The sequence below is a fragment of the Sinohyriopsis cumingii genome, chromosome 4 (genome assembly GCF_028554795.1).
Source record: "Sinohyriopsis cumingii isolate HCF-2022 chromosome 4, ASM2855479v2, whole genome shotgun sequence".
Lineage (NCBI taxonomy): Eukaryota > Metazoa > Mollusca > Bivalvia > Unionida > Unionidae > Sinohyriopsis > Sinohyriopsis cumingii.
In genome coordinates this window covers 15,025,509-15,042,433 of record NC_142964.1, presented here as the reverse complement: position 1 = coordinate 15,042,433, position 16,925 = coordinate 15,025,509, and the positions used below count along the sequence as shown (strand labels likewise).

The window sequence follows — 16,925 nt, the reverse complement described above, 5'->3', positions numbered from 1 at the left end:
AAATAAATTTACCATCCTTCATGGTAATCTACCAAAAACTGGAACTAGTTGTGCTAAGATTGTGTCATAAAATGCAAAATGAACAATAACTCTTGCAAATATCATGTGATCACAAAGCTTGTCAACATGTGTATCTTTATCATGAGGAACACATTATGTGCCATTTTTCACTGCAATCCATCAAAAACTGCAAGACAAGATGCATTCACAAGCTTTGGTCTTTTACTGCATTCAGCAACAGTACAAAAAGAGCAATAGCTCTAACAAACATTGTGGGAGCAAAGTGATTTGTTGATATGCATATCCTGAGTTGATGACATTAATATCTATCAACTTTCATGGTAGCCACCAAAAGCTGTGGAACTAGTTGCACTAATGAGATTGTGTCATACACTGTATTAAACAACAAGGTGAAAAGGGCAACAAGTGCAACAAAATTTTGAAAGCAAAGTAACTTGTTGATCTGCATATCTTCAGATAATGACCATAATATTTATCTACTTTCATAGCAATCCATCAAAAACTGGAACTAGTGTTAACAATATGGAGTCCCACAATACAGTAAACTACAAGACCAAATAGGCAACAGTGTGTGACCCCACTAATGCATACTCCATTCTAACACTAATTCAGATATAACATGACTGTGGCATAGCTCCTGATATTTCATACACATGTACTTTTCTAGCACAGAAAAAACATTTCTTCTTCTTTAAAGCACGAAAACTAAAGTGTAAAAGGTTTATCATCATTTTGGGGAAGAGATCACATATGAATTCAAATATAAGACAATCATGGTGTGGCTCCTGAAATTTCATATATGCCTATTTTTCTTGTACACATAAAAATATTTGTTTCTTCTTAAAAGTATGAAAAATAATATAAATAGTTAATTTAGAGATCACTCTGGGCTTCACCAATGTCACAAACTGCAAACTGTTTTTCCTTACTGGTGACAAAATATAAGATCTGGCAATTTTTGGGTGACACCACTGTTGACTGTTTGAACATGTATGTGCAATCTTAGGTTTGGAGTGGAGAAATTCAAAGGCACAACAAAAGGAATCTGCAAACTTGGATGTAAAATGCAGTGTTCATACTGACATACCATCTTAAAAGTGCATAGTTGTATCATAATCTGCTTATGCTGACATTAGAACTGAGTACTGTGTGCTGTGGTACACTCAGATAGTCATGCTACTAGATTAGCTATGTTTGACTGAGTACTGTGGTACACTCAAATAGTCATGCTACTAGATTATCTACATTTGACTAAGTACTGTGTGCTGTGGTACACTCAAATAGTCATGCTACTAGATTAGCTACATTCAACTGAGTACTGTGTGCTGTGGTACACTCAAATAGTCATGCTACTAGATTAGCTACATTTGACTGAGTACTGTGTGCTGTGGTACACTCAAATAGTCATGCTACTAGAATAACTACATTCGACTGAGTACTGTGTGCTGTGGTACACTCAAATAGTCATGCTACTAGATTAGCTATATTTGATTGAGTACTGTGTGCTGTGATACACTCAAACAGTCATGCTACTAGATTAGCTACATTCGACCAATCTTTGAAGGCAGGAATAGGAACTGCTACAATCGACCAAATGATAGCTAATTATTTTCTTTTGTTTTTAAATGTACCCAGAAAAATAGTTTTGCTGAAACTTCAAAGAAAACTGATTACTTCAAAGTACAAATCATTCTGTGTAAATACCAAGCAAATTTTTAAAAAATTTCACTCTCAATGTTCTATGAATATTAAATGTTGCAATCGCATTATCAAACAGGCATTTCTTTGGTCCTCCCGGTTGTCCTACAGCGGTGACTTCAATAACACATGCATTCTTCAATAAAAACAAATCACCTTTCATCAAAGGAAGTTAGCACCTAGTCTAGTTTAGTCATAACTCAATTACATCATTGTTTCGGGCGTGAAGTGGTGGCGGAAAATTCCTGGATTTTACCCAACCTTCATCAATATTTGCGAAATTCAAGGACTTTTCACGGCTGGGAAAAAAATTATCATTTCTTCTGACTTTTTCCCAATCTCCCGGTAGCATGGGAACCCTGGTTATATTCAGGGGATCTTCATAGCAAGGGTCCACATATTAACTAATCTAACACAACTGTTATGATTGCTGTGACTGTACACAAGTGACAAAAATGTGAAAACTGCTTTTATAGAGAAAATGTATACCAAAATAACAGTTATATAATACCTGTAGAATTTGGGCGTGGGCTCAGTGTGGTAGGCACCTGCAACAATCCTGGGCTGTTGATGTTGGGGTTGTGCTGCCCCATTTGTCCAGGCTGTAGGTTGTGGTTCATATACGAGGAGTTGTGGAGTGGCATCCCTCCTGGTGATAATCCAGAATTGGAATATGGACCTGGTAAGGAAGGCTGGAAAAGAAAACGTAAAGCTGCTGATCAGGATGAGACTTTCCTTTTAAACTTTACTTCTGTTGACTGCAAAAAAAATACAGGAACCTGGCATCTCAAATATTGGTATCATGTGATTCTTGTTCCTCCTGTGTAAGCATGGTGAAACAACAGTACTTCTTTTTCAGTGCAAAAACACAATTGAGACATTGCATGGTTCATACAGCCCTAATGAGGTTTTCTTCATGGACTCCTAAAAGTTTTCAAGGAGTAAGTTTCTGTATTGAAATTACGCATTAACCAAGCTACTTGGCTCCATTATGGAATTGAATTTGAGTAATAAAGTTGAATATACTTAGAAACATGCCCTGCCTACAAAGTTAGAATATTTTAAGTGAGGTCGGTGATGTTGAGTATAATGAATTATGGCTAAACAGTCAAGGAGTAAGATGTATAAGAGTTTAAAACCACCACCCTGACTCTTTTTCTCTCTCTCTCTCTCTCTCTCACACACACACACACACACACACACACACACACACACACACACACACATATTACCACAGCTAGAAAAGCATTGTAAGAATATGGAGTATGACAAACAAATATATCACCTCTACCTGCTATGTTCCAGCCATCTAAGCTACAATATAAGAAACCCTGATTTAAGAACCAAGCTTAAAACTTTCAATTCAAACAGGGACCATAATTAGGTGAAGTTTGACAAATAAATGGTGAAAACCAAACCTATGTTCTTTCCTTTATTACAACTCCAAAAAATCTGTCTTGGGGCCATGAAGTTCTTCACAAGTAAAAAATTAAATTCATGACTCGCACATGTACATACAAGTAAAAAGGATATGGGCAACACCATGATGTTCCTCCATAAAGGAAAGCAGGGGGACAAATAGTTATGCAGATTTATCATAAGGAATTTGTAGCCCATTATGTTCTATAGGTTCTAGCTAATGTCTAAATTGTTCCATACATACATGTAGTAAATATGAACACACACCCTTCTGGTCATGAGTCACTGTGACTCATCCATAAAAATTTATATTTTTTAAACATCAACTGCATACCATAATGTTCAATTGAAAACACTGTGAACAGAGCCTTTCTGGCTACTGCTGTCTTTTTGCACTTTCATCATGCAAATGGAAGCATTAAACAAGATTCATTTGGTACATTATAATTTGACCAAACAAGCAGCATGTTATTTGATGTTATAAGGACATCCTGAATACATAATAAATGTCTTGGCATTAATTCATATTAATCCTTTTGTCCTTTAGAGTAAAAGAAGTTTAATATCTGGTATAATGACTTTTGCTTTTCACTGGTAAATAAGACAGCAATTGTTTCAACATGTTTTGCATAATGTAGATGACATACTGGAAAACACTGATTTTATATATATATATTATATATATATATATATATATATATATATATATATATATATATATATATATATATATATATTCTCCTTTCTTGTAGCTACCTGCCCCCCATTTTGCTGCAAAATATGTAAAGTCTTTTTACTTTTCACTACACTGCTCCATGTACTAGAGCTAACTACACATATATTAAGTGACTTATTAATGTGATGGTAAAACTTTATTTACTACATTAGTGAAGCTGGCTGTTTCCATAAAATAAATCCCATTAGGACTTATGATATCCTATATAATTATTTCCTTTATCTGGAACTTTTAACATGACAAATAATTTCAAATGGCATTTAAAAAACAAATATGAATATTGAATATTCTACACTACCGCCTCTCCAACAATTTTTATGTTGCTATTCCACTGAACTTGAACAATTGCTGTGCCCACAGCAACCATTTCTGTAGATACTGGCATATCCATATATACCCATATATATGTCACAATTAACTGCAAACTGCACAGACCCAGATCTGGCATCACTTTATGTCAGATCTGGATCTATGCAATTTGCCAAGAGTAATCAGTAGAATAAATCATTGATCCTCATCTGCCCACACACTGTGATGGCAGATAAAGGTCCATGTTGTTTGCAGCTGGACCAGGACTTGCACTCAGGTATATAATTATAGTATGCAATGAAGTTAAACATACACCATTAGCAACTTTGTATGTCAGATGTTTTATTTAATGATGGGGGGAAAATATTCACTCCATTTAAAGAAACATTTTGTTTACAATAATCACAGAGTATAAAAGAAAACCATTACTTCCTGCAGTTGATCTACACAAATCTCATCATGATAACAAATATACAAAACTACATACATGTTTTGTTTCAAGTATTTGTAAACAAACAAGTCTGATACAGTATATGAACACGTCGAGGCCTGACACACCATATCAAACAAGCTCTTTCCCAAGACTCCAATATATGCAATTTTGTTTTTATTTGATACTTTATTCTTTATGCTTTCTAAAATTATTTAGCTTTCTAGTTCAAAAGAAATTCATACAAAATGAGACTGATAAAGTCTGAATCAATACATCTAAGAATACTGAAGTGCTGGCATCAGTGAAAACACATGCTCCAATCCATGAGAAATGGAATAATGGATTGAACATCTGTATTGTATGCCAGATCAACTAGTTAACATTAAACAGGTATGTAATTAAGTATAAAAAACAATAATAAGATAGAGTTATATAAAACTGACTGTATTTGCAACTGCATATTTACCTATTATACATCTGAAGATGTTTTTTTAACTGAACCAGGATATTACTAACTAGTTTATCTTTGTTTTGGTTTTTTTACAAATCAGAGCAAGAGTATTTTTTCAGGTTAATTGGGGAGGGGGGAGCTAAATTAATTTTTCTTTAAACCAGGCAAAATTCTCATGGCATAAAATAAAAATGATCTTTATGCACATGCTATGTTTTGAGGACGTGTCAAACAGGCAATGGCCACATTAGTTACAATACTAAAACATCTCAGTTACATTTGTGAGTTTTCATTCATGCATTGGCACTGTTCCTGCATTATGTTTCTATGTTGACAGATGTTGAACACTTTAGAATGACTAAAGTCAATATGGTGTTTGAAGTATATGCAAAAAGAATAGAATATGCCCCTTGCTGCTGTGCTTCATACAGTTAAACACCATCAACCAGGAGTTGTAAAATAAAGTTTTGCTGGGCTTTGCTAGCTTCTCCAATGACTCAACCTTCCCTAAATAGCTGCATTTTGACATTTTGCCTTTAAGAATCAAACTTTCAACAATTCCAACTACTAAAATAAAATGGAGTCAAATCTGACCAAGAACAAGCCAATAATCTTTAATAATGGTGGCGTAAACATTATCCTTCAAGGTAATAAAGAAAAATAACTTTCGTATCTTCAATTTGCATCTCACGTACCTCACTTAAAACTAATTGGGTTGTTCCACTTCCAGACTCTACCTATGTAAATTAGTCCAATGAACACCTTCAATTTGCATCTCATGTACCTCACTTAAAACTAATTGGGTTGTTCCACTTCCAGACTCTACCTAAGTAAATTAGTCCAATAAACACCTACAAAGGATTCACAACACTCCTACTGTCAGTCAATTAAGAAATCTGTGGAAGGTTTGTTTGTTATCTCTGACCAACTTACCTTTCAATCACCTCAACCACAATCGACAACATAAACTGCCCCAAGGTGAGAGCTTACCATCAGTTTACTGTTTATACAGGTTATAGGCATATATCACAGTTTCAAGAAATCTTTCTCCAACTTTTCTTTCTTCAACTAATATGACTGAAAATCTATTTTTATTTAAAATACAGCCATGTTGAGGGGTTGGGTTCAAAATTTGTGTCATTCATTTTATATCACATACTGGTAAGCATGCCCTTGCAAATATTTTGTTTTGTTTTATTCTGAAAGCATCTATGAATTAAGTGATTTGGTGGTTCTCAGTAATTTACCCTCATGGAGTTCTGATGCAGGACTCGCTGGTAATCATCTGTCATACGACTGGAATATTTATCCTCTAATCCCAGAGTACTGCAGTATGGATCTTGTTCCAGCTCTGGACTCTCACAGCCCTTGTGCTCCTTCTTGTTCAAAGCCTGTAAAGAGAAATGAATTTGGTGAAACTGACCACAATGATTAGGCATTTAACATGGTGCATTCTGCATAAAATAATAAATTGTGATAAAACAATCTTGTACTTGAAGACTGGAGGTCCTTAATGGTGGTCTCTTTCCTGCATATTAAGATTTACCAGAAGCAGGAGTGCTTGATTTAACTGCTGTATTGCTATATTGTGGTATGGATCCTGGTGGTACTTGTTTTCATGGTGCACTGCCAGTGAACTGGTTTTCACTGTACAGCTCTGTCCTGTTATAACATGCCTCTTTGTAATGTGATTCTGGATATAATGTGGTACTACTATGTACCCCATGGCCAAAACCATCTAATGTATAACAATAAGGGTCATTAAAAAACAAGGTGACAAGGTCTTATATCTTCATTTCCTTTTCAAAACACCACTATTTAAAAAAAAATTTAAAGTACCTGCCATACCAAGGTTATGTAAATTACACTATTCTCAATATATCAGGGTTCACATCATAACACGGTTCATGGTAATGCACGCTAACTACCGTGTTATAACAAGGGAGAGCTGTATTTCTATAACAAGTATACAATTAAGATTCTGCTAGTTTTCATTAGCTTTGTTTGAACTTGTGGTCTCTTTTAATGCCTCTTGTTCTAAAACCCAAAAGATTTCTGAAAGATGTGTCCTCCAAGAAAATGGCTGAACTACACATTTTATTTCACCTGCTGGATAGTAACCCAAAATGAAGTCTGAAGTCTTGTATGAGCTTGTGCTTAATAAAAGGGAGAAATCATTAATCTGGCAAAAATGTGCCTGAAATCTTCAAAAAAATATTGAAGTTTAATCAATAACCTTTTCATTTGTTGGGAATGTAATATAGAGGTGAAGTTTATAGATGGTATGGCAAACCTGACTCCCTATGTTCAACAACATCACTGCATTCTAGCAGTCAATGCAGCCTGAGTTGAGAAGAATTAAAAAAAAAATAAGAGTTAATCTTGTGTAGCTCAAGACTCTTTCATATGTAAAAATATTTCCCAGTCACTGTTCATCTAAAGAAACTTAAAACTCAAGTTATATGAAACCCTGACTTCTCGTGCATTCTTTAATATTTTTTTGCACTTTCTATGCATTCTTCCAGTGAATATATTGCAACATGTATTGCAAAACATTTTTCTGTATAGTAATGCAACACAACAGAAAACCATACAACCCTAGCAAAAGGTGAATAAAGCACAGCCAATGAAAAGGATATTAAATATGACAATACAACTGCAACACTAAACCTTCTTACATCCCTTAATATAAGCTTGTTCAAGCATATGAAAATTTGGTCCACAAACATCTACTGTATGTACTCGCTTATAATTCAAGTCCAACTGCAAACAGCACAGACCCATATTTACCATCACATAATGCACCAGCAGATCTGGGTCTGTGCAGTTTGTTAGGAGTAATCAATAGAACAAACAACATAGACCCTGATCTGCATGTGCCTTATGCTAAGGCAGATCAGGATCTTTGTTGTCTGCAGTTTGCCTTTACTTATAAGAGAGTACATAGGGTAAAATGTATTGTTGTGTCCTGTGAAAATGTCATGAACATTTATGGAAATTTATTACAGATTTTACTGCTATGAAATCTGATGTGAAAAAATGGGGTATATTGCGAGAGATACGTTTAAATACCTAAATCAGTTATAAAAAGCTAAGTAGTGCAGTATTCCTCTTGTATATGGACTCCTCCTAGAAAAGACAAACCCTGGACAAAAAAGGATGGGATCCTGTACCAGGAAACAGATTGTAACCATTTTCCCCACTTCATCAGAGGTCACCAATATTAAGAGGGAGGCTTCATTTGAGGAGGAACATTGTATAATTAAATGAAATAAAATTAAGCAGGAATTTTTTAAAAAATTCATTCAGGATAATGGAATTCATGAACATGCCCATGCTATATGAGGGACTATGTTAAACTGAGGTTTCTTTCAGTTATGAACCACCATACTAGCATGAATTAGGGCTGTAAGAATGAAAGGTATATTCATAATGGTAAGGTTGTGGTACTGGCTTTGCTTCTCACATTTACAAGACCATGACTATAATAACTGCGTCAATTACAAATGAACATATGAAATTCATTAAATTTTTCAGTTTGTTGAAATCTGGATAACCATCTGAAAGAGAGGTGTTATTCTGGGATGGGTTCAAAGTTCACAAATCCAAAAATTTCAATTACAATTACATTTTCAAATATTTTCTAAGCTAGCATTATCTGCTGTCTTAGCAAGAAGATGCATCATAGTTCAGAAAGAATTTACAATACAACTCCTGGATCACTGTTTTGTGGAATCGAACATGGGACAGAACCAGCATGCATATTTATCCTCTACTTTTTTATATATAATGACAATATACCTGTATGAGAAAATGTGAATCATTTGCTTTTTATGAAAATGAAACAAAAAGGTGCATATTACTTCCAATGGGCAACCAAGGGGAGATCACTGCAAGATGTTTTAGTGCATATCACTTCCAATGGGCAACCAAGGGGTTGATCACTGCAAGATATTTTAGTGCTAAGAATGCTGTTTGACTTCAGTTTTCATTGTTCATTGGTCAGGGTATGCAATCTTGATTTAAACGTACAGTAATCATTCCTTACCCCAAGTGCAATTGATCCAGATTTCTTTTAGGTCTGTGATTTAGAAGTAATCTTGTATGGACACCATTTTTCTTCTTTCAGTCACAGTGACCATAACTTTTGATCTCAAAATCAATAAACTTCTTTCTTGCCACAAGTACAAACTGTCCACAAAATTTAGTCCTGGTAATGTGATGAAGAACTAATGATACTGGTTCAGAAACCGTTTTTTTCTTCTTTCATTCAAATAGACCTTAACCTTTAATATTTTCACTCTGAGAACAATAGGCTTTTTCCTTGCCCAAAGTGCAAGCCATTTTGAAAGTTTGATAATTGTAGATGGAAGAAGACTCTTGTCATAGTGCAAAACCAAAAATGGTAACAGAGAGACAAATATGGTAACATACCATCTATACCTGCTTGCAAGTAGAGTCAAACTGCAAACATCAAAGATCCTGATCTGCTGTAGCATAATGCAGATCAGGGTCTATGCTGTTTGTTTTACTGATTACTCTTAACAAATTGAACAGACCCTGATCTGCCAGTGCATTATGCAATGGCAGGTCCGAGTCTGTGCAGTTTGCAGTTGGACTCATAAGCAAGTACATATGGTAATATAAAAATATTACAGAGTAAACTTGTCCACAATATTAGAATCAACTTTATTAAGTGGCACAAAAATGACCTAATACAACTATTCTAATTTTTCTTTTTGGTATATAGAGGCTAACTGATAAGATTAATTACACTCCAGCCAAGCAGAACTTGAATGAAGTGTAATAGATAGTTATGTCTAGATATGGTAACAGGATACCATTTATCTCTGAATTACATATTGCCTGCAAGTTGACCATTACAAAGGTTCAGTTACCAACCATACCTGCTATTGTACAAGTCCTCCCCTGTAATTAATTTCCTGCTATTGGTTGCCAGTGGTATTTGTACACATTTATAAACACTGACTAGTTCAATTCAACGTAAACTGGGAATATTAGCCCTTTATAATTAACAAACAGAATTATTATACAGTGCACAATTACAACGAATATCAATCGAGCATTAAAATAACATAAAGGTGTTATAATCCTAAGCATGTGAGATTCAAATAAAATAATCTTTAATGCATGAGAATCAACATTGCTGTATTCTGCTGATAAATGTGTATTGCTGGTGTTGATAAATAATAAAGATAATGCAAGGCTTCAAATTTACAACTTTTCCCTACAAGTGATTTTTCACATGGGAAAGCAAACATTCAAATCTAACTACCTGTTGGGAAGATGAAAAAACTTCTACCTGTTGTGCAACTTTCCACCTCTGGCATTCATTGTACATTAAGTTCTGTGTTTAGCATGCAGTGATCATATGTGACAAGTTCTTATATTTATTAAGACAAGTATTAAAATCTTGAATTTGTTTTTGCTGTTTACCAAAACATGTACTTTGATGCAGCAAGAAGAAAAAGATGGGCAGATAAAAGTCTGAATTTTGCAACACTCAAGGCTAAGCAAACATTAACCAAGTTGTTATGGGTTATTATTATTATTATTAGTAGTAGTAGTAGTAGTACCATGTCTCATCTATCAAGTACAGATCTGTTCCTGCTATTCAAGGATAAATCTGTGTTGGTGAGTACATACAACAAGAACGTAGAGTAAATAAAGAATATGTGTGGGGCACAGAGTAAGACCCTTATCAAAAGTAATAGCAAACAAACTAATCAGTTTAAAGCTCTATGTTAATTAAGCGATCAGGGGTGTTAAACAGTAAAACACAATTTCTCTCTATATGTACCTGTCAGTCTGTACTCTTGTCTGTCTCTATGTATGTATTTCACTGACTGTAAGCATATGTTTATTAATACTAACTTCTGACCATGATTTTAATAAATCTTGTCGAATATAAAAGTGGTTTAAGAACATACATGAGAATAAGGATCTGGTTTTGAACCCCTAAATGATCAAACCAGTCTACTGATTTCCACCACTGCATTAACTTCAAATCAGAAAAAAATATCAGTAACATAAATGGCAGGCAAAGCTTTCTGCATTCACATTTTTTAAATTTATTTTAAAATTCTGAAATGGTGGATTTTAAGGAAAATAAATTACAGCAGTCCACATGAAAATGAACGTCTGTTAAGTATAATCTCAACCATGATGTATTGTCTTGACACAGCAAGATGGAAATCTCATCCAGGGGGCAATGAGTACAAATAAAATATGATAACAGTATAGAAATTAATCAACAATGGGCTTTATGATTATGGAGTGGAGGAACAGACTGACAATGTAATGAGGTTTCATAAAACAGGGTTGAAAGCATCCATATGCTTTGAATTGTTTTCCACCTCAATATAGCATCCTGCTAATGCAAATCACGTATAACAGGCATTGTCAACCTTTTAGATCTGATGTTTAAGGTCTGCTCAATTGTAGAGCACTGTGTACCAAGTCATATTAGCTTTAGTACCTACAATACAAAACTACAACTTGTACCGTGTCCCTTTTTGAAGAGTACAAAGCCATGCCACTGTTGGCCTGTGTGCCATAGGTTGCCAAAACCTGATGCATAGAAAAATTTATATACAAGGCCAGAGCCTTCCTGTCAGCCCACTTTAAAATCCTTGCTGTAAAATGTGTGACCTTCACTGAAGGTCAAGTGCTTAAACAAGCATGTCCCAGAAAGGATTGTTTCACTTCATAATGATTCATTCCTAGGGTGAAGAAAATCCATCAAGGCTATTAGGAAATGAAAGGATAAGTAAACTTTAACCAAAACATTAACTGTTGGTGATCATGATGATTGCAGACTCAGCAACAATGAATTCATTTTTGATCATTCATTATTCAACCTTATTTTCAATTCAAAAATGGTATTTTTGCTCTAAATGCAATAATAAAAGCTGCTTAGACTTACATTTTCCTGATAGCCCATACAATTTTCAAATGGCATAGTGACTTTTCTGGTTTTTAGTTTGAACTTTTAAAAAGAAAATGGCAAGTGAATCAAAAACCTGTCAAAAGAGTTCATTATTTTCTTTGATAAAGGGAGATCACTATCATTTTGTTTAACTAGTTAAGCCCAAATCCATAAATTTAAATATCAACAAAAATGTCTTCTTTTTTTCTTCTTGTTGTTACAAAACTCTGAGAATATATGAACTGGCTTCAACTATTTGTTTAATACATCGTAAATGGGCATGATTTGTTGGTGATAATTCATATTTAATCATATTTTCCACTGAGCCATGTTAACTGAGCTGTCACTGAAAGGGTGCTGGTTTGAATTCTACCATTAGATCAGTCTAGAATCATGGTGTGTCCTTGGGAAAGGTACTAATTACTCCAATTACCACAGCACTAAATATGCTACATGTGTTGCTGTGTCATAAAACCCCAACCAAACACATTTTGTTGGAAGTGAGTTATCTGAATTATCTGAATTTTTAACAGACCACTGACTACTTCTATTTCTTAAACAATCACCAGGTAAATGATGCACTAGGCTATCAAATATAACCATCCATGCATGCTCCTTGTGTTATGTATACCAGTTACTTACAACAAGAGATAACAATTGATGGCAAGTGATAAAAGCGCAGTTTTACAAACATTAATAAACCAAAACTTCCACATCAACTAGTCAAGGTTTCGGATGAAAAAACTGCAGCTTGTGTAAATGATTAAGCACAATTCATTCCCTGAAAATTATTGATGAAATGATAATTATTTTTACAATTAACATAATACAATGTTGACTGCATACTGTGTGGTATATAATTACAATTTTATCAGTACATCAGACTACAGATGTTTATTGTTTTTTTGGGTTTTTTTAGTGGAGCAATGGAATATGTTTGGTACATGTATGCAAAAATGTGTCATGTAATTATAAATAATGAGTGGGAACGAATTATCATAATGATCCTGATATAACAACTGGGTTTCATGTAAATTTTTATGGGAACAATTTCTGTCAGAGAGCTCTAAGTAAGCAGTATTTTTTCTATTTTTTTTAAAAAGCAACAATTTCTGGATAAGCCATATATGTTTGAAATTATAACACTGTACCACTGAAAGAATACGTATCAATTTGATCTGTATAAACAAGGGTACAACAAGTCAGTCATTGTCACAAAGACGTTGGACTTGCTGCCAAGACAGATCTATAATAATCAATGGCACCAGTCATTAGTTTTGGTCACTAAGCCACTGGATATGCTGCAAAGAATGATCCATATAACTGAGGGCACCACAAGTTAGTCTTGATCATTAAGCCACTGGACACGCTGCCTAGGTGTCATAAATTTACTACTTGACTGACTCAGTTTTATTATATCATAAGTTTGTGCTCCAAATGTTTCTCAAAAATAAAGTTGAAATTTCAAAAGCCCAAATACATGTAGTTCTAAACCTTCGGGTTATATACCTGTTCAATAAAATTGTACTTCAAGTTCTGATATTGGCATGCCTTATTGCATGCTTCAGTGCTTTCATGATTGTCAGAATCCCCAAGAAAATGAATGATTCCCCCTACCCTTAAAAATGAGCAAGTATTTTGTGAAAATCATGCATAAATAATTTACTCTGAGTCTAACAAAACCTATAACCGTCATTAATATGAATGAGCTCAATCAGATCATGTAAGTGCTTGATTTCTAGAATAACTGCCAACATTAAGAATGGCGCTTAACAACTGGGAAACAAGATACTTTCATTGATTGTCCAGTTATTAAAAGTGTTTTCCTGCCAGCATTTGGTGAGATCGTACAAATGCAGACATGTAATCTTATGTATTCAGCAGTAATACTTCTGCTAATACATACATGTCTACACAAGTTTCTTTTTATGAATCAGGTCTGTTAAACAAAACTGTTATCATACAAACTTCCACCTTAAAAACTGAAAATTCAACCTCACAAAAAATGCAAGCATGAAGTCCTCTTTGTGAGAAGCCTAGACCAGACATGTGCACCTTCTGCTAGGGCAGGGGTCTCAAACACGTGGCCAGCCAAGCTGTATCCAGTGGCCCGCAAAATGATAGGCATCACACATAAAAAATGCCCCCATGCAGCCTTCAGGGCAGTTTGAGTGCGAGACCCCTGCTCTAGGGCAGGGGCAGGATAAACAATTTGTAAAGTTACATCCTACAATGTAAATAAACAGATAAAAGCAGGTTGCTCACTGGGTCTGGCTCATAGTTTGCACAAGCCTTGCTTAGACAAATCAATGACACTCAGTTTAAGAATAATGGACACATAATTTCATAGAGTAAATGAAAATTTAGTTCAAGCTAAATTAATTCTTGACAACCTGTGTTTCTGTACAATAACTCTTAGAAAAGGAGACAATATGGCATCGCTGAGTAATAATAATTATATCACATATCAAACATAAATTATCAACAGCTGTTTAGCTTTTGTCAAAGTTGTAAATCAGAAAATTATTAACTTCATAGTTATAAGTGAGGAAAGTCTATGGTATGATATAATCAGATGCTTAATACAAGTGACAGCAAGAAAAATATCAATGACAATGTCAGAGGCTGATGATGATGCTTACAAAGACCTAGTGGACAAGGAGGGTAGGGGAGCTGAAGTTGATCAATGAAAATTTGGATACATGAGAGTTGCTGATTGGTTTTTAATGGCATCTTTAACACATTTTTGGGTATAACAAGCCAAAGAAAAAAAGCCAAGTATCTTTTTCAAGGACAACAAAGGCAGCCAACTTGGGTTTGCCTGAGTGGGTGTATTGAACCTAAGATGCACTGAATACAAGTACAACACTCCACTAACTGACCTACCAGGGCTCCCTGGATATGAGAAGGAACATTTTGACTAAATTAGGACATACAGACCTATTAGCTTCAATTGTATATGTGTAATTATCACAATAGTATATGTGTAATTATCAATCATAAATATACACGTTAAAGAAAAGAGAATTGTAATATATTCTTTGCACATCCTCTGACCAAACAGTTCAAGCTGACTATCTGGTTCAATCAAGAAATGTCAGAGTATTAACTTTATTTTAACAAAAAGTTATATTGTACATAATAAAGTGTTCAGTCAACCCCAAATCACTTACAATTTTATAAGTTGTTGTTCATGTTCTTGCACTACTCTGAGTTGAATAGTGCTGTTGCATACAAAAAGTAAGGATAAAAAAGTACGGGGGAAAAGCACCTTGTAAATAACTGCCTACATAAGAAAATGAAGTTTTAAAATTTCATTCAGTTTGCACAGATTGAAGACTATTGATTCCTCTTATGAAATATACAAAGAAAAAATTGATGATGAGTGAATTTTGTAAAAACAACTCAATTATAAAAATCAAATTGGTTTTCGAGAACAGGACAGTCTGTACAGGAGGTCAGACATTAATATTTCCTTGCATATCAATGATATCACAATGTAATGATCATATCATTTAAAGCTGTGGAGCAAGAATTTATTTTACAAAACTCAAGATCATCATGCATGGATGAACTGTTAGAATTGACCGCTAAAATCAATACACTCCTAAATCAATACATGCCAACATCATTACATGTAACTCTTCTGCAATTTGTTTATTATGAGGTTTATCAATGGAACTTCAAGGTGGAGGTAAACATTACAACAATAAACATGAATAGTCAATAAATAGTGCGGTGATAATTCAAGTGAGTAAAAGGAATCTAGTATACCACACGTTCAATAATGTATATACTCACTTATAACTTTTGTCAAACTGCAAACAACAAAGACCCTGATGTGTGGTCACATAAAGTGCTAGTGGATCAGGGTCTATGCTATTTGTTTTATTAACTACTTCTAACAAACTAAACAGACCAGATCTGCTGGTGCATTTGGAAATGACAGATCTGGGTCTGTGCAGTTTGCAGTTAGAATCAACTCATAAGCAAGTAAATATATTGTATCAGTGTACTGTCATGCTTGTGCTAAAAATTAAAAGGGGGGAAAAAAGGAATAGTGAAATGAGTTTAAAATCACTTAATGTAACAAATGGCAATCACTTTAATAATGATCCCCAGTCTCTGTGATTCTTTACAACCTGTTTGAAGTGTACATGATCTAAATCATCTGTCAAAAGAAGCAAATATTAAATTAATAAATAAGGCCCTCTTAACTGATGTTATCCATTTTTGTTACTGTTTATTTAATATTTATGCTTTAGCAAAGCATACATGTGACAGAAAATATGAATCAGATCAGGACAGATTAGCAGATTGATCAGAGTTTTTACCTCAAAAGATGATTTTCACTGACCTGATTTTTGGACTGGGAATAGACAAAAATTACAATTACTGAACAATTTTTTAAAAAAATGTTAACTATGCACATATCTCATGAAACTGGCACTTTCATAGTAACTTATTGCCATTCCTTTGCCTGTATTATATTGGTGACAGTCCTCATCATTGTTGATCTTCACTCTTGGTTGATGAAGTACTGTTACTAGATCAAGGTTTTCTCTGGAGTAAGTCTGAACTTTTATAAAAATAAAAAATGTCTTTTCAGTGTCTGCACTGGAATACGGTAATGCCAGTACAATTCTACGTGTCCATCAAGAAGTTTAAATTGTTTCCTGACTTTGGGTTGATTCAGATAGCTGTCTGACTTCCAGAACTGTTTCTGACTGTACTGTCTGGTCTCATATTGTTTAATGTCAGTAAGATTCTTTAAATGAAGCACAAACTTGTACATTATACCATCAAACCCTCTTGTACATTATACCATCAAACCCTCTTGTACATTATACCATCACAACCTCTTGTACATTATACCATCACATCCACTTGTACATTATACCATCACACC

The 16,925-nt window shown here is 34.4% G+C and overlaps 1 protein-coding gene across 5 annotated transcripts in view; it reads right to left on the bottom strand.

Annotated features, from left to right (window-relative positions):
• Nucleotides 1-16,925, bottom strand: part of LOC149800653 (myocyte-specific enhancer factor 2C-like) — a 229,759-nt gene that overhangs the window by 16,480 nt on the left and 196,354 nt on the right. For all 5 annotated transcript variants that reach the window (XM_089954667.1, XM_089954668.1, XM_089954671.1 and 2 more), the window contains 2 exons: nt 6,315-6,458; nt 2,231-2,411 (listed from right to left, as the gene is read on the bottom strand). In XM_089954667.1, the coding sequence (XP_089810793.1) occupies nt 2,231-2,411; nt 6,315-6,458 (325 nt within the window). The remainder of the gene's footprint in view (nt 1-2,230; nt 2,412-6,314; nt 6,459-16,925) is intronic.